Source organism: Perca fluviatilis, chromosome 11, assembly GCF_010015445.1.
Source record: "Perca fluviatilis chromosome 11, GENO_Pfluv_1.0, whole genome shotgun sequence".
Lineage (NCBI taxonomy): Eukaryota > Metazoa > Chordata > Actinopteri > Perciformes > Percidae > Perca > Perca fluviatilis.
Window position 1 is genome coordinate 23,839,300 of NC_053122.1, and position 27,901 is coordinate 23,867,200.

Sequence of the window (27,901 nt, forward strand, 5' to 3'; positions counted from 1 at the left end):
CAATATATTAGCTTTATTGTTGGGCTGTCTGTCACCCATTCATCAAATTGAAAGGTGGTGGAGGATTAGCTCCTTAAGGAAATTTGAAATAATTCCTCCTCCAACTTGTGCACACACCTAGTCTCCATGTGATCTTATTTTTTTGTGCACAGAGGACACTTGATCCCAATACAGTCAACTAAATGCCAAAACAACCACATACATTTCCTTTGCACAGAAAAAGAGCTCTGGTATAACAGATTTTTTTCTCATTATTGCTGGTGCATTATATCAAATCAAATGTTATTATGTTGTCAAGCTGTTTGTAATGTTGTATGAGCTTCTAGAGGATCCATAGCTCCTAAGATAAAATGACAGGAGCCATTCATCGCCTGGTTGTGTGAAACCAGTGTCTCTTTATGGCCTCTTATTTACGCTGATCTCACCATCATGCTGGCTGCGTCACATGGATTGCCTTATGCCAGTCACAGGGTAAGGGACACTGACACTGGGCACAGCTATGCTGGCATCTCACAAAGCCTTTGAGCTCAGCTGAGAGGAGAAGTTCTCTGAACTAAATGACAACATTATACAAATGTCACTTGCCAGCTGAGGTGTTTTCAATGTGCAAAAATAGGACTTGATATTCTCAGCATTTCCATCCAAAACAAAATGTTGATAGAGAGGACATTAAGCTTTTGTGCCGTGGTCATTTGATTGGTACAAAACAAAATGGCGACTGTTAGTTGTAGTGGTTACATCACACGTCAGTGGGCCGTAAAGTGTGTCGCAGCTTGCTGGCAGGAGAGTGGGCATGGATGTATTATAAGACCGGGCCAACCTTACAATACATCCATAGGGCCGACACACATCTTACATGCAGATGAAAAAGCCAGGGGCGTAGCACAATATAGTTGCCCCAACATTTTTTAAATCAATGTTGGCTCAGGAAGTGTTCCTTTTGTCTATACAGACCACAACCTGTCAACCTTTTTGGAACTGGGGGAGACTATACAGTACCGGTCAGTATGGCACATGATATAGTCAGATGGGAATTAAAATATACTTGTATAAGCTCACAACCTTTCCACAGAGTGTTCTCTCTTCCTTCAACGCAGCTGTCTTTTTTATTTTGCTTGTTACAGACATTTTCATACACGCATACATGACTGATTACTGACATTTTCACGTTTCATCTGTTTTTTTTGTATGTTTTCTGTATATAAATGGCTATTTTACACTAAAACCTCATCTGGTCTTCCATCTTTGTTGCAGCTTATGAGCCCTTCACGAAATGATTTGTTTCACTATCAGAATTTGATCCATTCGGTCCGATACCATTTGGAAAGTCAAGCAGAGCAGCACTATTAATAATTTGCCATACAATTAATCATTTAATCCCCATTTAAGTTAGCGGAGCGATAAACCGGAAGTAGCCTGCTTGGCCAGTGGAAGTCTCTAGTTTGGCTGCTCTATGGGCCACACAGTGCGGAAGCAGTGTTCGGGTACATTCATACTTGAAGTGCATCACACTTTCCTTAAATTACATTCCTGACTCCGTAACTTGCCTCCCTTCCTCGCATCTTAGTCCATCCCCCCGAGGAAGCACGGGAGAGACGCGAGAAAATCATGGGAGGAGTGAGGAAATGTGTTTTAGAGGGCTGAGACGTCCTTTCCTGATGTGTCACATGAATTCGTGATGGCTATATGCACCACAAAGCAACTCGGAATGAATGGGGCTCCACCTCAAATGCTGTATCCAGTTCTTAATACAGCCGTGCTTATTGAGAATCCTTGATAGCGATAACATGTCAGGCTTGCTTTATTCCAGCAATGTACATTCGTTCAGGCAGAGTTGGTGGAGAACAAAACCAAAATGAGAGTAAATATTGGACTTACATTTGTCAGGTGACCAAAAACAAGACTCAAAGTGAATAATAATGTTGCTATGTGTCTGCTGGTAAGAAGGCAGATATGTGCTAACAAGCTAGCTAACGTTACCAATAACAACAATGCATGTGGTCTTATTATACATCCATGGCGCATGTCTGTCAGATTGTTATGGATTTCTTCTGCAGTGGCGAAAAAAAAAGATTAATGCCTAAGGCATTCATTATTTTTATTTTATTCTTATTTTCATTTAAAGGCGCAATATGTAATACTGACAGCTAGTTTTAAACATGGTTACTGCAGTCCACATGCAAAATACTGAAGAGAGTCGTCTCCCCCGGTCCCTCCTCCCCAGACTCGAAGTTCATGGCAGTAACTTTCCAGGTTGAGAACGATGAACCCAACGCCCCACAATGTCAATGTGTTGACAGTCATAAAAGCCTGTGCTCTCGCAGTGCCCTCTACACGGCTGACAGTTACCTTTTGTCAGCTAAACATAGGCCTAAGTGCATGAAGCCAGAGCGCCAATCTAAAAATTAAATGTTGAATCAAATGTTTTTTTTCCCAAAATTACTTGTTTTTTCCCAAACTTACAGCAATATTCAGCTTTAATAAGAGCACATGTTGCTGCTGTAAACCTCATTCAACTTTTGCTAACACATTAGATTAGATTAGATTAGATTCAACTTTATTGTCATTGTGCAGAGTACAAGTACAAAGACAATGAAATGCAGTTTGCGTCCAACCAGAAGTGCAAAAAAAGCAGAAAAGTGCAATGTGATATATAAAGTATAGACAGGTGGAGCATAGGCAGGACAAGAAATATATTGCAGTGTTATAAGAGCAGATTAAATATGGCTATATAGATATAGATATAGATATATGCAGTGTATTAACAGAATATATAATAAGAAAAACATGCATGTCCCTACATAAAAAAGACATCTTTGCAGTGTTGGTGAAAAGAAAGTTAATCTATACCCACAAACGTAGGATTATTAAGCAGTTATTGACAAAAAAATAGATATCTTTTTTAATTGTATGATTTAAAATACTTCACAATACAGTAATTTTATAACCACGTTTAACATCTATATCTTCTTTTTCACTCTCTCTATACTCTGTCTATTTTATTTTGTGCAGACTTTCTGTTTCTGAAGACTCAATCAATCCTCTCTTCCCCTTTTTTAAGCCTACACATACAGTAATGTCATCTACAAACGTAAAGAAAAAAACACCACCTTCAGTCTTCACGGTGTCAGATGTCTAAGTAAGCAGTGTGTGAGCATTATGCAAGGTAGGTGACTTTGTTTTTCATGAGTCAGCTGTGTCAAAGCCATGAGTGAGGAAACAGCTGCATCCTTGTGACGTCTGCCTTTTTTTATTTCCACTGTGAACCCTGGCAACCTTTTTAGACCAGTTGTCATGTCATGGATTCAGATCATACTATGCATCATGCTATGTCTTATTTAGCGGCGATCAAATCTCCAAAAAATTTAATAAGTGTTTGGTTTGACCTCTGAATGACCAGGTGTTGTAACAATAGTCTATTTAAGTTGTCCCTGTGGACTTTGACATGTTTTCTTTTACCTTCTCAGTTACACGTCTTAATGTCTGGTTTCCAGTTTCATGCAATTCTTTCTTTCATTCTTTCTCTCAGTCTTTCTTCAGCTCGGACAGGTAAATACGTGTAATCAGATTAGGAAGAGAGGAGGAGTTGTATTGTTCACTTTCAGATGGGTATAATTGCCTACAGCGAAGGCTCACTCAAAACAAGTTTGAACAGAAACAGCACAATAACTGGTCGGGCCAGGGTCTTGATTATTCAGCCCGTTTCTTTTAGGAGATGAACTTATTAACTCTCTTAAGGTCATTTTGTCTTTTATATTGTATGTTCTCCATATGGTAGTGAGAATGAGATAACTATGACTATCATTCATCAATGTGGCCCTGTTAGGCTATACTAGGCACAGCGGTGCTTTAAGGTAAATGCTAACAGGCTCACAATGACAATGCATACATGTTCAGCAGTTATACTGTTTAATGTTCACCATCTACCAAGTAACCTACATCAGGCCAATGGAGATGTCATTCATTTTTTAAGTATTTATTCATAAAACAGTCATAAAAGCTTAAGCAAAGGTTAAGGCCGGTTACACACTGGTTGCGTTGTGAGAACGTGTCAGCTGCATAGCGTGTCCGTTTTTATTTTGGCTCCCATGTTAACAGGTTAGAGCTTACACACTGTCTGAGTGACACGCACGTAGAAATAGAACCGACACCTATTTTTCACACGACACACAAGCGTGTTGGAAGATTTTCCAGGCAAAATGGAATACAAAAAGATGTTTATAGGCCTATGTCGTTTAGACATGAATACATATAAATAAATAACATGTTGATGTTTGAAAGTCTAGGTTTTGATATAAATGCAGATATAAATGTAATTTAAAAAATAAATCGATTTTCTAATATTGCACCTGTCAATACAGAACAAAATATTCTGTAGCCTATTTTGCTGTCAATACTGCCGACGTTGTCTTTGCTGTAATCAAATCAGTATATATTTATGTTTAACATGGTATTTCATTTTATCAATGGGAAACATACATGCGTCCAGACAAGGCTAGCAGCAGCAGCGCCGCATCAGACACGTTTCTGGTGTGTAAAGACATAGAAAAATACACGCAGCTGACACGCAACAGAAACGCCACGCTCACGCCACGCAGCCAGTGTGTAACCGACCTAAGGGATCACTTAGGTTATTACACTTCATCCTGAAGGGGACATGGATATCAGAACCAAATTTCATAGCAATCCATCCCTTCGTTGTCGAGACATTTCACCCAAAAGCCACAAATGTCAACCTCATGGTGGCTCTTCAGGAAAAGTCAGGAAATCCCCAAAGTCAGTGGTCTTTATCCTCTGGAGGGTCACGCTGCTAGTGTGGGTAAAAATGCAGAAACATACATAGCAAATGTATCTATTTATTATTTAGTTGAAGGTATGTATTGGTTTTCAATTCTTGACTACAATTAATAAGAGAATAAAGAAATAAAATAAAACAGATACATACTGTAGATGACAATGAACTGAAACAGAAAACAATAAGAATTAAAAAAATAAAACATGTATATATTTCATCATAATGTCTCTTCAGTCCTATTCCTTCTTTTTCTAAAAACAGGGTGAGGGAATTCTCAGCATGCTGGTCACCTGTTCCTCACACAGGTTTATAGATAACAGAAGAACATCACAAGATGAAATACTGCAGTAGCAGCAGAAATAAAGGGACATTTGATTTGTGAGTTGTCAGTATTACTATACAGTCAGAGTGTATGTCACAGTCTTTTAAAGGAAAGCTAAGACAGAGCACATACATAACATACATACCCTCATGATTGGTTATAACACACACACACACACACACACACACACACAGCAAGCTCAGTGAGGATTTACAGCAGGGATTATATTTTATTACACATGCCATCACTCGCTGTAATCCACTTTAACAGGGCCTTGTTTGCTGACACCTTGCAAAAAGAACTTACAACTGAAAGAGAGAATTATTCACTCAAAGTCACAGCTAAAATTACCATTGTGAACTCATGAAACCTTGAACCTTGTGTCAGTTATGAACTCAGGTCGATGACAATAATGTGAATTTAAATTCTGACTCACCACCTGTGCAACTTGAGAAACTATCATGTCTTAAACTAGGGGTTTAACCTTTAAATAAACCCGAAAAATGTTTTGCTGCTGACCTCCCACTTGCATCTGATTTTATTTGCAGAAAAACATTAATGCTCTTATACACTGATGAATCAATCAATGATTGACTGGTCAACTTGGGGGGCACCTGGTTAGCTCACCTGGTTGAGCGTGCGCCCCATGTCCAGAGGCTCAGTCCTTGTTGCAGCTGCCAGAGGTTCGGTTCCGACCCACGGCCCTTTGTCATCCCAGTCTCTCTCCCACTTTCCTGACTTAATCTGTCCTATAAATAAAATCAATAGAAGCCAAAAAATTACCTTTAAAAAAAAAATCAACTTTGCATAAATTATAGAAAATGTGTAACATTTTAATAAGGATCAGAGCAAATACTGTCCACAGGCTCAAAACATTTTGATGTGGAGCTGACATGTGGATTGTGTGTTTGGAGTAACTATTGTTGACATTTCTTTCCTGTTTCCATTTAGTAGAAATGTGTTTATCAGTCCAGTGTCACATTGTCCATTTGTTCTTCTGTCAACAGGCAACTCCAACAGAACAGATAAACCTTCATAAAAGATTTTTTTGGAAGGAGTCAGTGGCCATGTGATCATTGTAAGCCACTTATATTGCAGTAAACCTGCCAACAGAAGATGTAAACAAGAACATGCACCTAGAAAAAGATTTTCATGAAATGACGTAGGGTAACACGTTGGCTCATCTGTTTGCTTTGAACTGGATGTGCAATGATAGGTCAGGGTTTGTTGGTGGAACCCTTGTTTGGGTTTGTGGGGGTTTTGCAACGTGACCATGTGTTGGATCCAGAGGAACAATCAAACCAGGATAAGAGAGGGGGCTGTGGGGACAATACCAAGGCTGTCCCCTGTAGGCCCCAAGCCACATAAAGACCTGATTATCCCCCCCCCCCCTTCTTGGCTGTCCTTGCAGAGTGGACAGACAGTGGACTCAGTATTCCCCTTCCTCTGTTGAGCAGTGGGGACTCTCCTCCAGCTCAGCCAGACCACAGCAATTTGAGGGGAGGTGTTGTTTTTGAGAGCCACTGTGGGAAAGTCATTAAAGTGTAAAGCATCTCTCTTTTATTTTATTCTAAAGGACTCCTGGAAGAGACATCCACTAAGGCGGTGGATGGTAATGAGTGCTGACACAGATCGGCCACCCCCACAGTGCCATGTGAGCCGATAGACGCTGCCATGGCAAACCAATTCTCTGCTATTAAACTGGCCGGTGGGACACACAGCAAGAAGGGCTTTTTCTTTTCCACAGGTGGCCAGTGTATACCAGCAAACAACTAAATCAGACCTTTGCTTCCAACCGGAAAAGGACTTTCAGTCACTTTGGTGGCCTGTGGTAGTGTGTTGTGGTGTGGATATTCTGTCATTTGCTCTAAAGATCAGCCTGTCATTATTTATTTAAAGGTGACTCAGTGAATACCTGATACGCAACACATGGCTCTTAGGGATGCTGAGATAAGGCCTTTAATTTAATCAAGGGTCATTTCTCAGCCGTCTCCTCTTACTAATCATATTATTATTATTCCAATATATATTTAAGTGGTGAACTGAACAGTTCACAGGTACAAAACTACCCATCATCCTTTCTCCAGTGAAATGACCCACAGGGCAGGCTATTATCATAGCATTAAAAAACCACAAAAGGAGACATAACAGCATGCAGGGGATAAAGGCACAATAAGTAGCTATATGCACTTCATTGTAATGACAGAAGATTGCCTTTACTGAAAAAACACAGCATAGCAGTTCCCTTTATGCAACGGTTGCATAGAAAACAATCAGAGGTGCTTCACTTGCCATTTCATGAATGATAAGGTAAAGTGTCCCGATCACAGTGGTGCAGTTAGGCACAGAAAGAGTTAAAAGCAGAGTCCAATGTTGAATTTCCAAATATGACAACCTCTCCAAAATGTGGAGCACAAACTGGTCTGAGGCAGTCTGCTGTGGAGAACTGTTTTTCATTCATTGCGCCAGTATTTCTTTGAAAAATGGAGGCCTCTGCTGGAATCCATTGGTACCACATGTTGTTTACCAAGGCTTTCGCACCCGAGGACATCCCATTACAGTATTCAATTGACCCCTTTTGTCACCATAGCATGAAGCTGTCTCATCACACATTATTCATAAAACACTGTGCTGTACACACTATCGTGGCCTTGCGCCAGGGATGTGAGCAACTCCTCTCAGTAGTGTTTAAGACAAAGTTTTACTTCGCACAGAATATTATTTTTGGCTTATTGGACTCACGAGTTAAATATTTGTACAGCAGTCACATTTAAATATTAGCACACCACCATTCTATTTTGACTCTGTCTATCGATTTGCTTGGTTTAACAGTGGGCCACGTGCAAAAGGATAACATTCACAGAACAGGTCAAAGACACCCAGTCATGGTAAAGAGAAACAGGCCTAACTGTCCAAACAGTGTGCACAGTAGCCGAGCATTACTGAGGCAACTGAACGCAACATTGATTGGCTTTGTTAATGGCTGGATATAGGACATAGTGATTGGTTTTATGTCCTGTTGGTCATACTGTGACATGCAACATTTTTGTTTGTGCTTTTATATTTCCCCGGAACTGCACTGGGATCTGCTCTCTGTGCTCTACTGTGCATGTTTCCTTCTCCCAGGGCCCACATATATACTTGTAAAAAGTGAGGTTATGCAACAACCTGGCCACTTGAATAAACTGCCATTTACTGAGCTTGAATGGAGGAGTTAGAAATAGCAAGGGTCCTATTGTCAGTGGTCATTGGTATGCAGAGCACTACAGCATTACTATTAGGACCCTCATTGGTTTCAATCAAACTCCGCTGTATCTTTGACCCCTGATGTGTGTGGAGTTTTCCTTTTCATGGCGTTCTCGAACTGCCCCTGTCATAGAGACCAACAGAAACAGTGCAGCAGTCACAAGGCCCGCTCGTGCATGGCACATGGAGGACCAAAGCGACACTTTGTTTGTCTGATATGTTTTCTGATCAAATCATATGTTCAAATGTACCCGGAGACCTATCTTGAGTAAACACTTGCAGTGAGGGCCTAAAATTTGTTATTGTACTCACCAGTGCAATGAAGCAATAACCAAAGGTGGACACTTCAGTCAATAAAGTCAATAAAAAACAAAATCATTTGAATTTGGTCCAGCCCAAAATAAGGTCAATGCTTTTATTCTGACAAAACAATCGAAATCTAATCTAAACTCCTTGTTGACCTGCAGAAACAGAGTATGAATAAGAATTTGACACCCATTGTCATCTGAACCAAGAGTGTGTGCAGATAACCAATGGCCGTGTTCATTTTGGTCTTAACAAAAAGATTCACCCCAGTTCAGTAAATCCCCCATCTCCTCCCTCCCAGTCTGTCTTTGGTCGTGGATTGAACTGGGTTAGGGTTATATAACCAGTGTCTGCTTCTATAGATCCTTAGCAGCTCGTCTTCCCCTAATCTTTTCAGCTTGATTACACCCTCCATCCCCCTCCTCTGCCGACTCATTCAACTGAAAGTTTTCTCATACACAAGCACATCCACACAGAAGCACATGAACAGTGTGTCGAGATCCGCCACGCTCCGGTTTAGAGCGGATGGGATGCTTGTGATTGCCAGTGTGTGTGGCTGCAGCAGTGTTTTGTGCAGCATCTCGTCATGACAAACAAGAAGACATGCGTCTGAGGTTAGCTGTGCATGTTTGCTTCTAATCTGTAGAATGTGCCAGTTGTTTACACCGTATTTTAGCATCACAATCATCAGTGTCATGCAGTCATCGCTGCAGCTTGATATCTGTGTGAACAAGAGCGGTGTTAAAATCTGCTCAAAGATGTCAACAAAGAGAGACTGTACACTGATAATATTTGATATACCAGCAGCATGTCAGCGGTTTTGTAACACTGAAAAGCCTGCTGATACTGGAGGTGTTCCTGGAATTCATCAATATGGATGCAACATACAAATAGAGTAATATGAAAGAGACAAACAGTGGAAGTGCCAACATTTACTACTGCTTGTTTACAGAACGTCTGTCTCCCTTTAAATATCCTCTTTGATTTTTTTTCCTTTTTTGATTTTATCCTCTTTGAAATCAAAGAGTGCTCTGTTGTTACTGTGAAGCAAACATTTTGCAGTCACTAGGTACATCTGATAACTGCTGTGATATGAGAGAAATCCAGGTCAAAGGCTCAGACAGTGTGCTAAAAACCTTTATCATTACCCACAATAAGGTTCTGAGGATATAAGGGAGACATGGAGGTTTAAAGGGCAAAGGGTGAACGGACCTATTTGACCCGCTTTTTTGTGTAAGCTTAACTGCAGCGGTAAACCATGACCCCTGACCTTTGCTCTCCAACTGCATAAACATGTGAATATTCTTTTCAGGCCGCAGCTCACCCGCAAATCTTTGCACCTCCAAGACAATAAATCTTTCAGCCTCCAGCTGGCTAAACATTTAATATGTTTTATGAGCTTCAGGCAGAAGATACAGGAAGTGGGCATGTTTCACAGTTGTAACGCAAAATAAACCTGGAACCAGTTAAAAGGTGTGGAGGGATGGGGGTTTTCATGTGTAACTGTTCTGGTGCAGGCTTAATCACAGAAACGGCCATTATATGCTGCCGATGTATGACAGCGACCAGTGACAGTTTTACTTCCCTCATCGGTTCTGTATGTAAAACTTCATCAGGCATCATTTGGAGCAGAACAGAGAAGTATGTCAGACACAATCTTGTTCTTTTCATATGTATTATAAAACCAAAGTAAACTGGATTTTTATATTGTCAAAACATCCCCTTATAAATCAATGTCTCTAAATCCCTATAGCCTTTAATCTACTGCAAACCAAGGCTCAGATGATGTAAAACTCAAACTGCATACTACTCACACTGTTACACATTTTATCAGAAACTTAACTTTGAAATTGGTATCCGTTTTTGGAGCCTCTCTGAAGGAAAATAAAGATCCTGATTCTCGTTTAGTCATCTGTGAGCCGCCTCGGAAAGTAGGCCATCCCAGATTTGTGCCGTCATCATCTTCATGAGCACAAGGGGAGCTTTATCAGCACTGAGGATACTTTATATGATACTCTCGTTACATTGGTGTCATTAGTGCTATAATGGGATCGCCAAAACACAAGCCACTCTCATGTTCTCTTACAGCTATGAGAAATCTTCTAGAAGCATGATGTAGACTACTAACACTTTTGACTGGTTTATCTTGCAAACTTCTCAACACAATGCTTTGTGAAAACCGCAAACAATTTCTAATTATATTGTATACCAATAATCAATATGCAGTTTACAATGTCCCCAAATCCACTTCAATATAATCTACTACAGCATTTGTTCTCTTGCCTTCCCTAAACAGTAGCCAACCGAGGTGTATTTATGATCTACTGACATCTTTTGGCTTGATGTAAAATGATAGCCACATTTTGCATAACTTCACTGAAACTCATAGATGTGGCTCTGGCGCCCTCCAGTGTTAAAAGCTTTAAACACACATACAGACTCGTAGAAGAGCCAGATGGAGCTCATATCGAGTTCTTTTCTCAAAGGACATTTTGATGTTGTGTGTAAAGGGATAAGCAGTATTTCTTGTTCGCTTCTTCAGAACAACTTTTAAATAAGCCAGCCTTAGTTTTTCACAGCAAAGGCGATGCGACTAAAGCTAAAAAGATGATCAGTCGATTGACACAAAATGAATCGGCAAAAGTTTTGATAAACGATTAATTAATTCAACTTATTTGTCAAACAAAAATGGAAAAAGTTCCAGGTTCCAGATTTGCAGATTTCTGTTATATATTTGGCTTTTGGCTTGTTTGACCAAATTATATATCTATTATTCAAGAGATGAATCTGCAAATATGAAATAATCGTTATTTGCATCCCCAGATGTGAGACTGGAAGAAGCATGCTTCAGGTGAACAGGAGGTTGGTTTGGCATGGAAAGATAAACTGAAGCATAAAGTCACCAGCTGTTTTGCACTTTCTTTTTGACACATCTGGGGAATCGTTTATGCTTTGTCTTGTTGTTTTCCTACAAACTTCTGTTAGAGTCTTTATAGAGTCCATCTTGGAATGAATAATGCTTGTAAAGATGATCAAGCCCCAAGAAACGGCTGTTATCCTACAAGATCACAATGATCTTGTTTGAAATTTGAACATATAACAAACCCAGTTGGACATTTTTATTCATTTCACTTCATGATGACACAAAATGCAATGTAGCAAGAACACAGTGTCATGCCACGCATACATAATGAGCAACCTCGTGTTCTACTGAAAGAGCCTTTTTATTTGTATCTTTTGAAAGATTCACATTTGGAATGCTGCTTTTTTTTAAAAATAAACAAATTATAATCTTCACAAAAATATTCTATCCTTTACATTTTCCAGATTTTCATTTTTGTAGAAGTGCTACACAAATTAAAATACACAGATAACACCAATAGTTCACAAGAGGGTGTTTGCATTTCCATAACTCAGTTCTCTGAACTTGCAAAAAATAAGCTTAGAGAGAGAGAGCTTTGACAGAGAAACTGGTCCATTTGAGGAGCTGTGTCACAAATAATGAAGGTTAACACCTTATATGGTAATGCTCTGGTCACTGGACTGTATATCTGTATGCAGATGTTCACTCACCTGCTACTCTATATAAATGTCTGCTGAGATGAAACATCTAAGTCATTTGCATGCATTTGTTATACCCACACACAAAAAACTTGTTGAGGCTTTTTTAACAATATGGAATAGAAATCCAGAGCCAAACAAAGGCTTTCTGAAGCTAAATGCTATTGTGCACTTGTGTTATAGCCCTCATTAGTTTGATTCTGATATCTCAGTCTAAGGCAACTTTCCTTTCAAAGGAAATCAGTTTGAATGTCTCTTTTAACCAGTCGAGTTCATAACTGACAAGAAGACATCACAGTGACGGGGAACAGTTACTTTTTTATGCAATCTGAATATCTTAACTCTGTCAGACTTCTTTGCTCCCCTATATTGTGTATACAAGGTCCAGTGGAGGTTAACTTCTTCTGAATGTGAAATTAAAGTTTGTCTTATACTGGACATAAAAAAAAAATATATATCAATACTGTGAAATTCATATTTGTAAAACATTCTTTTGTGGGGTCCCACTGTGAATTCAAATTCATGATGAAAAAAATCATCATTATGACACATTTCTATGCCTTACAGTAAGGTACAGTAAGTGTCCTATTCCACTTGGATCATGATATGAATATATGAATGTATATGAAATAGCATGATGAGCTCAACGTTAAAACTGTGAGTTGACTCCCTATTTTTTAGCAGGGCGCACTAATTCTGTTAAAATTAGAAGATTCTTATACTTGTTCCAGATGATCCCCATTTTTCTACCCAAGTCATTTTTTAAACAATTGGACAAATATATCTCTACATTTATTTGAAATAAATCTAAGCCACGTGTGCGAAAAGGTATATCTGAAAAGGTCAAAACCAAAAGGTGGACTAGGTCTACCCAATTTACATCATAATTATTGCAAACATATCTAAATTATCTTTCTGTATTACCACATTTTCCGACTTGGTCGCTATTGACCTCTCCATTACCTCTATATCTGGGTATCCACACTGCAAATCCCAATGTAAAAACTTCCCTTAGAATCTGGAACCAATTCAGAAGACACTTCAATCTTCAGCAAACAAGCACTTTTTTCCACTTAACCTTTAAACACCTATTCTTACCATCACAAATAGATTCAGCGTTTAAGTTGTGGCAATGGTCTTTGTTTTTTTCCTAAGTTTATGTAAAAACAATAATATTCCCAGGTCACACTTTTTTAGATACTTGCAGGTCCAGAAATGTATCATTTTCCATCCTTCTCTGGTACTACCACAGTCGATCCGGTATTTTACCTCTTAGATCTTAACCCATATGGGAATGGCCTAATCTCCAGGGTATACTGTGATTCAGCACATTAAGCCCCTTACTTGTGCCGACAACAAAGTAGCTTTGTAAGAAGACATTGGGGACGAACTATCAGAGCAGGTATGGGAAGACAGTATAGCACACATCCATACCTCATCCCTCTGTATAAGACATGGATTAATACAGTTCAAAGTCCTTTACCAACTGCATTTTTCAAATGCTAGACTAGCTCAAATATTCCATACAGTGAATGCCAATTGACCCTGATGCCACCAAAGCCCTGCCACTTTGGGCCACATGTTTTGGACATGTCAGACACTGAATCATTTCTGGAAACCTATCTTTGAACCCCTCTTGCATGTGTGTGGTAGAATGCTTGACCTCAACCCTATCACTGTCATTTGGCATTCTCTCTGGGCCCCGCCATCTCATTCTTCTCAAATGTCCCCCTACATTTAATGGATCAAAAAGATATAATGACCTAGGAAAAGTTTTATACAACTTGGTCCCCTTTCAAAGGATACGTAGAAACATTGTCTTTTGCTTGAATTAAGCCCTTTTTCTACCAAAGTTATAGTGCTAAGACACTAAAGAGGAGAACTTTTATGGTCTGACTCTAGTCTAGTCTATATGCACACATCTTGCACACAATTCTTTTTTGACTATTTAGATATCATTGTTTTTGTCTACTGTTTGCTTGATTCATTTGTATGTATTTATGTTGACCCTGGTATGGATGGGGGTGGAAATGGGAGATGTTACTTGTTATTTTGTACGGAAAAATCTAAATAAAGTTTGCAAAAAAAAACTGAGTTGCGACTACCATTAATGAAAATGTGCATGTGAAATCACAAAGCAATGTGCTGAGAAAAATATTCACAGTGTTAATATTGGTGTGATGACAGATGTTTGTCAAACTACAGGTAACGCTTGTACACAGTTACATGTTATGTTAACACACTGTTTGTTCATGACAAATGTATTGGCTGTAGACAAGTAGTGTGTTATCACTTACTTGTTAAAAGAACTATAAATGCAGAGAATTTAATGTCAGGTGAGAGGATATTGCTTTGGGACCCCTATGACCTATAATATCTAATGCCCCAAAAACAAGTTCAGCACTGAGAATGGCACACAAAATGCCAAATGTCACTACAAATGTACTTGTACAGTTCACTGTTCACCTTTCACATCTAATCTTTAAGTTTTCAGAACAAATAAACAATCATATTTTTCAGTCCAGCCCTCTGAAATCACTGCTGACCGCTGAGGTTACAACAAACCGGAGTAGCAGTGGAATATAAATTTTTATGGTTTCCGACACTTTTTGTTATATTTCCAAATTGAAAACTGTTCATAATGCCCTACGTTAAAAACAAAGACCTGTAGGAAAAAACAGCACAACAGAGGTAGGAATTTGAATTCCAAAACCTATGATCCACAAACACTTGGATGTTTCATTAACTTTGCATGCTAATTACCAGTTGGCTGCACAACAAGAAAATCAAAAGCAAACTGTTCACGACCAGAAATATGGCACTACGTAAACTAGAGGACACAATCACACTCAGCAAGCCCTCTACCCAGAAGGATATTTACACTGGCAATCACTCCGTTCTTGGAAGAGTTTCTGCTTTGCTAGGCGACTTCTTCACGTGGCAGGTTGAGCCTCACCTCCCCTCCTGTTGCTGTGGAGGCTGAGTAGACTGCGGTGGCGGAAACAGAAGGGCCGTTGGTCTCCATGGTGAAAAGATTGCAGGGTCCTGGTAGGGCCATGTCAGGAGGCTCCTTTTCTGGGCTGGATGCCTGGGATGATCCAGGCGAGGATGTGGGGCTTAGCTGCACAGCTGTAGTATCCTGCAGTGTGTGCTCGCTGGTCTCTATTTCAAACGTTGCTCCACCAGCCAGCCCGCCATGTCCCATCAGCCCTGTACCTCTGCTGCCCACCTTAGACCTCCGGGAGCTGTGGGGAGGGGGGAGGCGGCTGCACACACAACAGGCCCCGAAAAAGGAAAAGGCCACCAGCAGGAGGATAGGTCCGATGATGATCGGGGGATTGGCAGAAGGCACCAGTGTGCTGAAGGCGAACGCTCCCACCAGGGTGATGTTGAGTCCAGCCAGCATGATGCATAGGCCACAGGCACAGCAGAGTGCCGGAGAGGGCAGGCCATGAGGGCGAGACTTCCTCCTCGTCTTCTTCTGTGGCTCCTTTTTAGGTACAGGGGTGGTGGTGTTTCTATCAGTGATGACCATGTCTTCACCTCCAGGCTCTGTCTCTTCCACTGTGTTATCAAATCTCTCTGTCTTTCAGTCCAAACTCTTCCCCATGGCAATGCTTAAATAAATCCACAGCCAGGAAACATCTTTGTCTGTAAATGACAATACATGACAGCTGTAAGATTTTTTTCTTTTTTATTAGATACAATGAATACAAATAAACTCTGATATATATATCTATATATATATATATATATATATATAGTACAATATAATGAGGGCCACATATATATATAGTGCCCTCATTATATTGCTCTTGTTCTGTGCACCAGTGTCACTGGACAGCTATCTAATGAAAATGTGTGAAACACGAAATAAAGTAGTTTACGATATCTAATGTTGCTTGTTTTGCTCAAATTCCATGTGAAACAACATGTAATAAAAAGTACACAACACATCATGTAACCCAGGTAGACAAAAATACATTTAAACAATAAAACAGTCGAGATGTATTGGTGGGACCATTAATAAAGAATGTTATCTACTGTATACTGTTGCATTATCACACAATGAGATGCATGCCCACTGTGACTCTTGCACCACTATTTAGAAAAAAAGTCACAAGTGCTGCTTAATAATTTAACATGTTTGATCACATTTTCTATTTATTTTATCTTGTTCTGTGAAGTAAAATGCGTGCAATGGCACTGCTGCAGGTGCTTTATTTGTGCCAGCTAGGCCATTATGTGAATGATATTTTATGTTAAGCACGTTGTGTTGCAATTTGTGCATTAATTGTGTTAGGCTATATAAATATTGTTTATGATTAGAGCATATTAATATTATTTCAGTATTTAGTTGCAACTGAATCCACCCTTTTATTCCAGCATGCACATATTCAAGAGCATGCAGTGCAAATGAAGAGAGGGGATGTGAGGAAAGAATATTATTTTTGTAAATGTGTATATCAGTATATATTACACACAGTAGGCTACGTTTAATCACGAACTAGGCTTTGCTAAGAATACATTTAAATGCATGCTTACTGCACTGATGTGTTGCATTCCTGTAAAATCAACCCGTAAAAAAATCATCTTACCCTTTATGTCGATATATTGAAGGTCTTTGCATTGTTTAATCAGTTGATTTTCACCGAGATTCCCAGTCTAATAGCAGGGTGTAATTACTGAGGGGTTAAAGGGACACCAAATGAGGGATTTTCATCCTGCTTCCGTAGCTTCACAGTCCTGGGGGCACAAGTCATCAATCAGTGGCCACGGAAACACAAAAACAAGGCGATCCGACCTACTGATGTAGGCTATATAATGTCCGAGGAGAAGAGAGGAAAAATCACTTAGGTGAGAAGGCATTTCTTCTGAGTTGACACACAGACGCAACACCGTGCGCTACTCATGATGTGGACAGAGACACACGTAGCACCTGACAGGTCATCCTGCAACGGAAATGGAGGGAAACCGCTAATATATGCGAGGCATCTCTCCGGTAGTCGGCGTGGAGTCGTCATATTTCATAAATGCACAGGCTATCTGATCTGGCGCGCAGAGCATCTTCTCTCCTCTCTGTGGACCTCTGGATGCGTGGACCTCCTCTCTCCTGCCTCCTCCTCACGATCCATCCTTTACCAGTGTTCAACCTGAAGGCTGTTTGCCTGCACCAGCTTCTTTGTTTACTTGTTGCTGTTTTAAAGAGGAACACTAATTATAAGAATAATTAATAATGTGCGTCACATTATTAATTATTTCACCATTTCTTTTGAAATTTACAATCAGTTGCCTTGTTATCGTGCCTTCAGTCACGCCCTTAAATAATATGATGCCACTTTTTTATAGAGGGTTCTTAAGTTGTAACTAATGGCTTGGGCCCTAATGGTTAATAAATTAATTATTGTAAGTAATTATAACAAACTTAGGGTTGCCAGGTGGTAAAAAAATCTCTCTGGCGGTTGAGTCATTAATAAGTCATTAAAGGTGCAATATGTAATATTGTATTGTAATACTGGCAGCTAGCGGTTAAAATAGTTACTGCACTACCAATTCAAAATACTTGAGAGTCGTTTCCCCCACCCCCTCCTGCCCAGACTCGAAGTTCACGGGGGTTGCCAGGCTGAGACCGCAGCATTCACAACAATGTTGCTAGACGCTTTTCTCACATAGCCAGACATTACTTCACAGCACAGCAGAGTAGCTAACGTTAGATGCTAGTCTCACATAGCCAGACATTACTCCACAGCACAGCAGAGTAGCTAACGTTAGATGCTAGTCTCACATAGCCAGACATTACTCCACAGCACAGCGGAGTCTTGTATATATATAATCAGCCGGAATTAACGTTAGATGCTGGCTATATTGACAGTCATAAAGCCGTGTGCTCACGGAGCTCTGTAACCAACTGACAGACACACTTTTTGGCGCAAAATTACAGTATGAACCGCTAAAAATACAACAACATCACCGTACTCTCCACCGCCAGTCAGGCACACTGCCTCGGCTTAAAATTACAATACGCGCCAAATACCACTACCTTCCCGACGGAACACACTTCATTGGCTTAGAATTACGGCAACAATCGCTAAACACACTGCAAACTCACAGTCCTCTCTTCCCGGTTTACAGCCCCCTCTCGTGGCTTAAAATAACTCACCGTTGTCGGCTCCAGCCGCTGAACTACGTTGTAAACAGCCATGGGCTGCTTGCCTGGTCCTCCCGGTAACGTTAGCAGTTAACAGGGTTAGCATGGCGGCGTTAGCCAGGACCAGTCGGGATCACTTTACTGGCTGTGTCTCAATTATTTTTGCGAGTAACCAACTCGGGTACTCTAGCTATATAATTCAATGTGAGTACACAAATGTTAAATGACATAAAATGCCCGTCCCTAGTGGCTGTGATAAATTAGCCTGAAGCTATGCTTACCTGTTCAGGAGGAAATAAGCCAATTCTGCGTCCTTTTGGGATCTAAGCTGTCTCCATCTTTCAAATACATCTCCAATATTTACCAGGGGGTTGTTACGTCTCTGGTCACGCAACTGTTAGAAACATGCTGTTTTCTTTTTTTTAGGTCGGGTAGAATCTATCTCCGTTGATCCTTTTCGTTTGTGTGCTGCTTTCATGGCTGTACTACCGTTACAGCTGTAGCGCGCTGGGTTTACGTTTTTACAGGTATATCTGGCAACCCGGCCTGGCTGTCATACTGGGCAGTTGATAACAACACACAGATCAAAACATAAACATAAATTCCGTCACGGAATGTAAATTTCAAAAAGAAAAAATACTGACATTAGCATTGTTGTCAGAAAAGATAGCATTTCAGTTTAACATGTTTCCTTAATATCTGATGAGGCATTGGTGTCATTTTTGGATTTATTACAGTACAAATATTACATATTGGACCTTTAATAAACAAATAAGCCAATGTGTTTGCAATTATGCATGTTCATAAGTCATTAAGAAATGACCAAAAGTCACATAATAAGCCAAGAACAGAAGTTAGTCAGTCATGTGTAATTACAGCACATATTCAATAAATCATTAATAAAGGGATCAGAAGGTCAGAGGTCAAGCTGTCCTCTGTAGGGGTCTTTCTGATGACTTAAAGAGCTAAAAGGACTTAGCAAAGGTCATGCTGGAGAAGGATAAACAATACCTACAACCATTTACAACCCAAAAGCTGTTCTTATTAAGGGCTGATTAAAGTTCCAGTATGTAATATATTTACTGTAATAAATCCCAAAATGTCCCCAATGCGTCATCAAATATTAAGGAAACATGCTAAGTTGAAATACTATCTTTTCTGATAACAATGCTAACGCCAGTATTTTCTCCTTTTGAAATTTCCGTTCCATGACAGAATTTCTGTTTATGTTTTGGCCTGTGTGTTTTCTTTCAACTGCCCAGTTTGACAGCCAGGCCGGGTTGCCAGATATACCTGTAAAAACATAAACCCAGCGTGCTACAGCTGTAACGTTAGTACAGCCATGAAAGCAGCAAACAAACGAACGGGATAAACGGAGAAAGATTCTACCCGCCCTAACAGTTGCGTGACCAGAGACGTAACAAACCCCTGGTCAATATTGGAGATGTATTTGAAAGATGGAGACAGCTTAGATCCCAAAAGGACGCAGAGTTGGCTTATTTCCTCCTGAACAGGTAAGCATAGCTTCAGGCTAATTTATCACAGCCACTAGGGACGGGCATTTTACGTCATTTCAACATTTGTGTACTCACATTGAATTATATAGCTAGAGTACCCGAGTTGGTTACACAGCCAGTAAAGTGATCCCGACTGGTCCAGGCAAGTCCTGGCTAACGCCGCTATGCTAACCTTGCTAACCTTGCTAACTGCTAACGTTACCAGAAGACCAGACAAGCAGCCCATGGCTGTTTACAAAGTGTAGTTCAGCAGCTGAAGCCGACAATGGTGAGTTATTTTAAGCCATGAGAGGGGGGCTGTAAATAGGGAAGAGAGGACTGTGAGTTTGCAGTGTGTTTAGCGATTGTTGCCGTAATTCTAAGCCAATGAAGTGTGTTCAGTCGGCAAGGTAGCGGAATTTTTAGCGGTTCCTATTGTAATTCTAAGCCGAGGAAGTGTGCCTGTCTGGCGTGTGGAGAGGACGGCGAGGTTGTGGGGGTTTTGGTGGCTCCTACTGTAATTCTAAGCCGAAAAGGTGTGTCTGTCAGTTGGGTACAGAGCTCCGCGTGAGCACGGGCTTTTATGACTGTCAATATAGCCAGCATCTAACTTAGCTACTCCACTGTGCTGTGAAGTAATGTCTGGCTATGTGAGACAATCGTCTAGCAACATTGTTGTGGATGCTGCGGTCTCAGCCTGGCAACCTCCGTGAACTTCAAGTCTGGGGAGGAGGGGGCGGGGGAGACAACTCTCTCCAGTATTTTGAATTTGTACTGCAGTAACTTTTTTATACACTTGCTGTCAGTATTACATATTGCACCTTTAATGTTAATAAAGCATCACTTAATAATTAATTAACTATCAGTAAAGTGTACAGTAACTGAGAAATAAGTTGCTACTTATAAATCCTTTAGTGAGGTCATTGGCACCAATAATATCTTTAAACCTGAGAGTCAAAAACAACAAAAATATTCGTCCACTTACTAACTTTTTTCTTTAAAACTCTTTGCATGTTTAAAATGTCAGTTCGTTTGTAAAGCAGAGAAGGGATTTCCATCACAACTTCACTTCTAAGGTGCATGGAAAAGGGAAAAAGTCTGAAGTGGAAAAACTCCTTACCTCTACTATGCAGCCAAAATAATCCCAACTCAAGGTCCCCTTACTATCTCGCTCCAGTGCTTTCAACCGAAAGACATAGATACCTATGGTTTGCATCCTAACCATCGAAATTCCATCCATTGGGCAGTGACAGAATTCTCATGGATGGATACTTCAAAATCTCTTTAATTAAACAAAAAATATGGCTGGACACCTTTAGGGGTAATTGAAAAAAAGGATGGGTTTTGTTTGTGATTTGGGTCAAATGTTTCACTGCCTTTCGAGAAGAGCATGCTGGGATAGGTAACTGGCTGGATGGTTTACAGGTGGTACAATTGTTTACACCTTCTAGCTTTTATCCAGGTGAGTTTTAATTGTCAATCGCTGTAACCCATTCTGGATGGTGTGCAATGAAGCATTTGTTATGTGTCCCTCTGTTGTTAAATTTTACATAGACACAGAGGGGTTGTGATTTGAGTTCTGACAATCAAACAATCAAGGCACTGTGGACTCCTCAGGCTCCTGTTGCTGACATTATTCAACCTCACAGCATGCCACAGTTTTTGTCAGAGCACAGCGTTCTTCCACACGCCACTTCCCATGCAGCTGCCATCCTGTCTGTGCTGCCCTGACTATCAATATATTACATTTCAATGCCAGGATGCAGGTGCATGCAATGGATGTAGCTGTTTGTTTGTGTGTGTATGTTTGTCTGTACACATGTAATCTAATTAGTTTTGCTCATGACAAATACAAGCAGGGGAACTTGAGTTAAATCTTGTATGAGTCCCATCATCATATAACGACCATAATCATTTCCTAATTGGCGGCTGAGAACATTGGTAATTTAGCAGGAAGTTTGGAAATACTTCTCTAACAAACACAATGTAATCTTTGGAGATGTTTATTAGGCCACATAAGTACAATATCAAAAGGTGATAAGGACAGGACAAGTTCAGCTGATACAACAATTCTACAGAAAATCAGCATCTTTTGTCCCAAATTTGAAAGAAACCAAATGAAGAAGATTTAGCAGGAAGTTGAATAATATTGGTCAGTGAGGTCACAGGATGACATCATGGTAGATCTTGATCAGAAGGTGGCTGCTTAAGATTCCGTCTTGATAAGACGTCTGGCATGTCTGAAGATGTCCTGCAACACACCAATGCATGACTCACGTAAGCAACGAATATTGTATTGTGTCTTTTGTCTGTTTGTTAGAAAAAAAAAAAAAAAAAAAAACCTAAAAAAAAAAAAAAAAAAAAAAAATTAAAAAAAAAAAATTTTTATTACCCCATAACTTTTTTTTTTTTTATTATATAAAAAAAAAAAAAATTTGCTTACCACACAAAAAACAAATATATTTTTTTTTTTTTTTTTTTTTTTTTTTTTTTTTTTTTTTTTTTGATTTTTTATTTTTTTTTTTTTATTAATATTAAACCTTCTTTCTTTTTTTTTTTCTGACAGATGAATTAGATTGATGATTACAATGATTGCATGTCAGTGAGGCTGGAGATCTCAAAAAAATAACTACTTGGTTAATGTGAGGGAAAGATCACTGTCATGGTTTAAAGAAAACAATATTGACTGGTGGCAAGAAGCATGCTCCTGTGTGTGCATGTATCCGTGTGTGTTCATGAGTGTGTGATTAGGGACACATGATGATCTGGAAATGGTTGTGACTTCAAATGGGGCGGAAACCCCATAACCTGGTGTCAAAGTAAATTGTATTGTACACCCATTCACCTCCTCCTCCTGCTCATCCTTACTTTCTTGCACTATATGAACGTCACACTCTGCTCTAACTAATCCACGTTAACATAACATAACACACATACGAACATAATTCACAGGATATAATATTGGCCTCATACCCCTCATCTGGGTTGGTCTCAGCCATCGGTCCGCCCTCCACAAAGGTTCCCATTCGACTCTTAGAACGCTCCAGATGGAGTTGATTCTGAGTCCCTGCCGAGAGCACAGAGAGCAGATCAACATGCTGCAACATTCACTTACATTTTATGTTTCACTAGTTTGTGGATGTCTGAGCGCTGTATCGTGGTATAAAGGTTGGCTGGTGAGAGGAAAAATAATCTCAGGGGAAAAGACACATAAATACTTGGAATATCCTATCCAGGCGTCTTCACCACTTAAACCTAGATCAAATGAAAAGCTGTTACGGGCATGTCTAAGCAACTGCACCTTCTAAAAAAGAAAGAAAACACAAGTGTTATGGTGAAGCTGAATAATCATAACAGAGGAACTTGATTCTATGATGAGGGAATGCAAGGAGAACTTGCATCCCACAGCTATAAGCTCCTATAATACTAAATCACTAACTAACCAACGGACTCCTCACCAGTTGTTTTCTATCTAACCGGTGACTTTTTAACAGGAACATTTGGGTCGGATAAAATTAATACATGTTTTCTTTATCATTTGTATATATATATATATATATATATATATATATATATATATATATATATATATATATATATATATATATATATAAAATAAACTACAATAATAATAAAAAATTGTTTTGTTTATTGCATATTCTACAAAGAGCTTTATTCAAACTTTAGTGCTGGATTATGCCCAAATAATAAAATAATGAAACATTATTAAGACATTTTTCATGCACAAAAAAACAGCTCTGATTTAGAAAATGATCATGGGAAGTTACTTTCATTGTCTCTAGAATCTCTGAAATGAATGAAAACCAAGCATGCAGTTAGGTAGATCAAATATCATTGACCTTGAGGATATTAGTATGCATTCTATTTTACATTTTTATTCTCTTGGCGCACAAGTGTAAGTCTTTTTTTCAAGTTGAATATCTATTTTCATATTTGTATGGTTGGCTACCCATTACTAAAACAGTGTCTTATGATTTGTAACCACAGTACATTGCTGTATGATGCAAGTATATTTTATACTTGATTTTTGTTGTTGAACTAACATTTATAAGAACATATTTATTAGGTGTTACATGGCTCTTTTCTCTCTTTCATCTCTCCTTGATCTCATAATGTTTTCTATCTAGGTCAAGACAAAGTGGTTATGAAATAAGAACACAACTGCACCCCATGAGGTATGAGAGAGATGACTGATGCTCTGCAATAACCACACAACTCCACCTCTTTCACTGCTGTTAACTTTTAGCGCTCCAGTGTGCAGACAGGTGTCAGATTTGCTCTCAATAAATACATGAACTTGATGGCTCACTATCTGGCGTTGAATGATATAATACATGCATGTGGTAGGCTGCCCTTCTGTTGAAACATTAAGCAAAAGGCTGCCTCACACACTCGCTCACCTTCTCTTCTTAGAGTCTCTACAGGTTGATCAGGAGCAGGATTGGCAGGTGTGGGGTGCACTCTGAAGTTTCCTGGGAAGTTAAGACATTTTCAGAGCCAAATAATGTTTTACTTTCAATACTTTAATGTTCAAATACTGAATAAAAATAGCAAACAACTAACCAAAGGATGGAAGAATGTGGTTGATGTTCAGCCAAGCTTTTATAAAAGGGTAGATCGATATGAGCAGGCCTGGAAAGCAGACAGAGTAATTCATTTCATGAATTATATAAAAACACTGCTTTCTTAATCACTTTTGTTTGAATTAATAAGCAAGGACCGATTAACTGCAGTGTTATTGTGAACAATTGTCACAATCTTGGGTTCCAAAGAAATTATAGGCAATTCCATTTATTCTTTGGCCTGAATTTGCACTGTACTGAAACAAAACCAGGAGTGGAGGAAAATATTGTGTACTGCAGGCAATAAGAAAAATCTCATTATAAAGACATTTCTGTTAATCTCTAAGTGCTATATGAGCCACACCAGAAAGGAGAACCACTCTCTTCCCTTTCTCATACAAGTTCCCATACTTGCCAACATCATGACCAACCACCATCATGACCAACCAAAAGACTCTTTGATGAAATAGCCTTTGGATTATTTTGAGGGTACCGGATACAGTGTGTGATGTTTCTTCTTGTTCAACTCGAAGGATAAAGTAATATCTCAACCACAGGGCTTGTGGACTTCTCAGTGGCACTCCGCTCCTATTCAACACAGTTATTGATTTCCCTTGTAAGCCACACGAGCTGGCGTTAAACCCTGGCAGGTCCTGAGGGTGGCTGTGATGCATGCATGTGCTTAAAATGTCGTGAAACTGCAGAAGGAGTGAAAAGAATCTGCCGAGAACACTCTGTTCATACTCATTAGTCAGCCTATGTGTCGGAGGAGGCATCAAGGCACATAGGTCCCAAAACACATAATTAGATGCTACTTAGCTGCACAAGTGCAGTTTTTTTTTGATTTGCCAAATTCTTGTCCACATTAGAAACACAAATGAACTATTAAAAGCTATCAAATCAAATGCATGCCAATGTTGTCATTCTCAGATACAAAAAAAAACCTGCCCTGTGCTCTATCTCACTCCTTTATCTTGGCAGTGCAACTTCTCAGGCTGTCAGTTGGTTCCAGTTACACTGTTGTATCAAATGATCATGGTTTGTTTTTCAAGAGTGGTGGAAGGAAAATGTCACAGGGCCCCAGATACTGTATATATATATGTGTGTGTGTGTGTGTGTGTGTGTGTGTGTGTGTGTGTGTGTGTGTGTGTGTGTGTGTGTGTGTGTGTGTGTGTGTGTGTGTGTGTTTTGTTTTTCAGTAACTCATTCTTTCCTACATAGTGACGTCACTTAATATTTGGGCTCAGTTATCTCCCTGTTTAACCCAGTTAGAGCAAAATGTTATAAAACATTCTAGATACAGATTATGTGAAACATGGTGAAAACCCACTGTATTTGACCATGTTTTACAGCTGGGGTCCCTGAGGCTACAAACAGAAGTACTCTGACATTTTCTATAGCAGCCTCCCATGACAAGCAATCAGGTCAAAATCATGTTTAAAAGCTTGTACAAACAATTCAGGAAAGTCATGAAGTATCAAGGTGAAAAAAGGAAACAAAAACTTTCCATCAATAACCAGTGACAGTACAGAAAAAGATTAATGTATGACTTTAGAAGAAGAAGAAGAAGAAGAAGAAGAAGAAGAAGAAGGAGAAGAAGAAGACGAAGAAGAAGAAGAAGAAGAAGAAGAAGAAGCAAAAAGCAATCAAGACAACCAATGACGTTTAACTATTACTAAATACCTTTCCCACAACTGGATCAGAAGTTCCTAAAAGGTTTTACACACACTCACCGAGGCCTCCCGCTCCCAGGAAGATCCCCCCTACAGCATCAGCATCGCACTCCCTGGACACCCCAATGATGATGCAGCCCGCCACAATGCTAAGCAGGCTTGAGCCCACCCGTAGCCCATGGTACTGCCCGACGCTGACAGGGTTCATTCAGCAGGTGGAGGCCCCCCACCTGCTCCTCACACACACACACACACACACACACACACGCCCACACACACACACACAGTGAACAGTCCTGACACTTTACTACTCTGCTTCGGGCCCTCACTGCCACTGGCAACTTCACCCTCCCTTTCCTTTACTCTCTCTGACACAGAAACACTTTCTCTGGCAAAGCCTCCATCTCTATTCTCCGTAGCTCAAGACGTCTCATGCATCTTTAAAGATGGTGCTCTGGTTTCCATTACCACTGAAAATTAGAAAGCTTGGGGTGCTGACTCTTATGACAGTGATACACGTGTGCTACAAATCTGATCACAGCCCTCTTCCTACCAGCACCGGCATCTAGTATCACGTTACTTTGTAGATGGATGTATCTGATGTCTTTCATGTAGTCATGTTGTGGTGTATAATGTATTGTATGTATCTATGTATTTATGTGAGGCTTTGTATGGACCAAATTCCCGTGGAAAAAGGAGAATAGGGAATATATCTACACAGTGAATGCATGTGAGTTAAATTTAGGAAATATGAACATTAAAATGACAAACAGCTGTGTGGCTGTCTTGAGCACGTGCAGTGCATCAAGGACGTAGAAGTAAGACAGAGTGCAGAGCAGCAGAGAGACACAAAGAGAGAGGGGTATGGAGAGAGAATTAAAGGGTGGCAGCTAGGGAGTTATAGCTATGTTACTTGTGTGATTTGTCTGTGAGCTTGTAGGGAATGTGTAATGAAAGGTTCAGAGAGTCCTCTGCGGTGAGGCCATCCACAAAGGCCTGCAGTTGCCATAGGAATAGCATATCCATGGCAACAGAGGGAAAAAGAGGGTAAGCAGGATTAACACCGGTGAATAGGATAACAAATGAACTTAGTGGGGAGAGGAGAAACAGTGACACATTTCCTGTTCAACAAGTCTATGACTACATATATTATCAATCAATGCTGGTGATAAATATGTGTGTGTGTGTGTGTGTGTGTGTGTGTGTGTGTGTGTGTGTGTGTGTGTGTGTGTGTGTGTGTGTGTGTGTGTGTGTGTGTGTGTGTGTGTGTGTGTGTGTGTGTGTGTCCGTTCTGTTAAACTCAGTAAACTCTGTTTTCAACTGGGACTATGATGAGTCTGCATACAGACGGCAGGTTGAACAGCTAGCTCTGGTGTGGTCAGAACAACAAGGAGCTGAACACGCTCTAAACTGTGGAGAGGACAGTGGACTTTAGGAGGAGCCCCCCTTCACCATACTCAACAACACTGTGTGCTGTGGAATCCTTCAGGTTTCTGAGATCCACAATCTCACAGGACCTGAAGTGGACATACAACATAGACATCATCAGGAAAAAGGCCGAGCACGGCATGAACTTCCTGCACCAACTCAGGAAGTCCGACCTGCCTCAGGAGCTGCTGATTCAGTTCTGCATTGCAATCATACATTCTGTTCTCTGCACGTCCATCGCTGTTTGGTTTAGACTGACCACCAAACAGGACAGGAACAGTCAGGACTAAAGAGAAATTCATTGGTGCCAACCTGCCCTTCATTCAGGAACAGGACTTACACT

At 40.0% G+C, this 27,901-nt stretch overlaps 2 protein-coding genes and 1 long non-coding RNA gene across 3 annotated transcripts; all 3 read right to left on the reverse strand.

The window, feature by feature from the left end:
- Positions 1 to 4,531: 4,531 nt before the first annotated feature.
- On the reverse strand, positions 4,532 to 10,659 carry LOC120568991. The gene is made up of 4 exons (XR_005640816.1): positions 10,513 to 10,659; positions 5,745 to 5,866; positions 4,946 to 4,961; positions 4,532 to 4,810 (listed from the first exon to the last, which is right to left on the reverse strand). It is a non-coding gene; the product is annotated as an uncharacterized LOC120568991 (long non-coding RNA).
- Positions 10,660 to 11,773: 1,114 nt separating this feature from the next.
- On the reverse strand, positions 11,774 to 17,322 carry LOC120568990 (transmembrane protein 275). Its single transcript, XM_039816770.1, has 2 exons — positions 16,829 to 17,322; positions 11,774 to 15,881 (listed from the first exon to the last, which is right to left on the reverse strand). Exon 2 carries the CDS (start codon positions 15,763 to 15,765, stop codon positions 15,151 to 15,153), a length of 615 nt encoding a protein of 204 aa, XP_039672704.1. The 5' UTR covers positions 15,766 to 15,881; positions 16,829 to 17,322; the 3' UTR covers positions 11,774 to 15,150.
- Positions 17,323 to 21,871: 4,549 nt separating this feature from the next.
- Positions 21,872 to 26,467, reverse strand: kncn (kinocilin). The gene is made up of 5 exons (XM_039816483.1): positions 26,191 to 26,467; positions 24,459 to 24,527; positions 24,296 to 24,367; positions 22,848 to 22,941; positions 21,872 to 22,125 (listed from the first exon to the last, which is right to left on the reverse strand). Exons 1-5 carry the CDS (start codon positions 26,336 to 26,338, stop codon positions 22,050 to 22,052), a joined length of 459 nt encoding a protein of 152 aa, XP_039672417.1. The 5' UTR covers positions 26,339 to 26,467; the 3' UTR covers positions 21,872 to 22,049.
- Between the last annotated feature and the right edge of the window lie 1,434 nt (positions 26,468 to 27,901).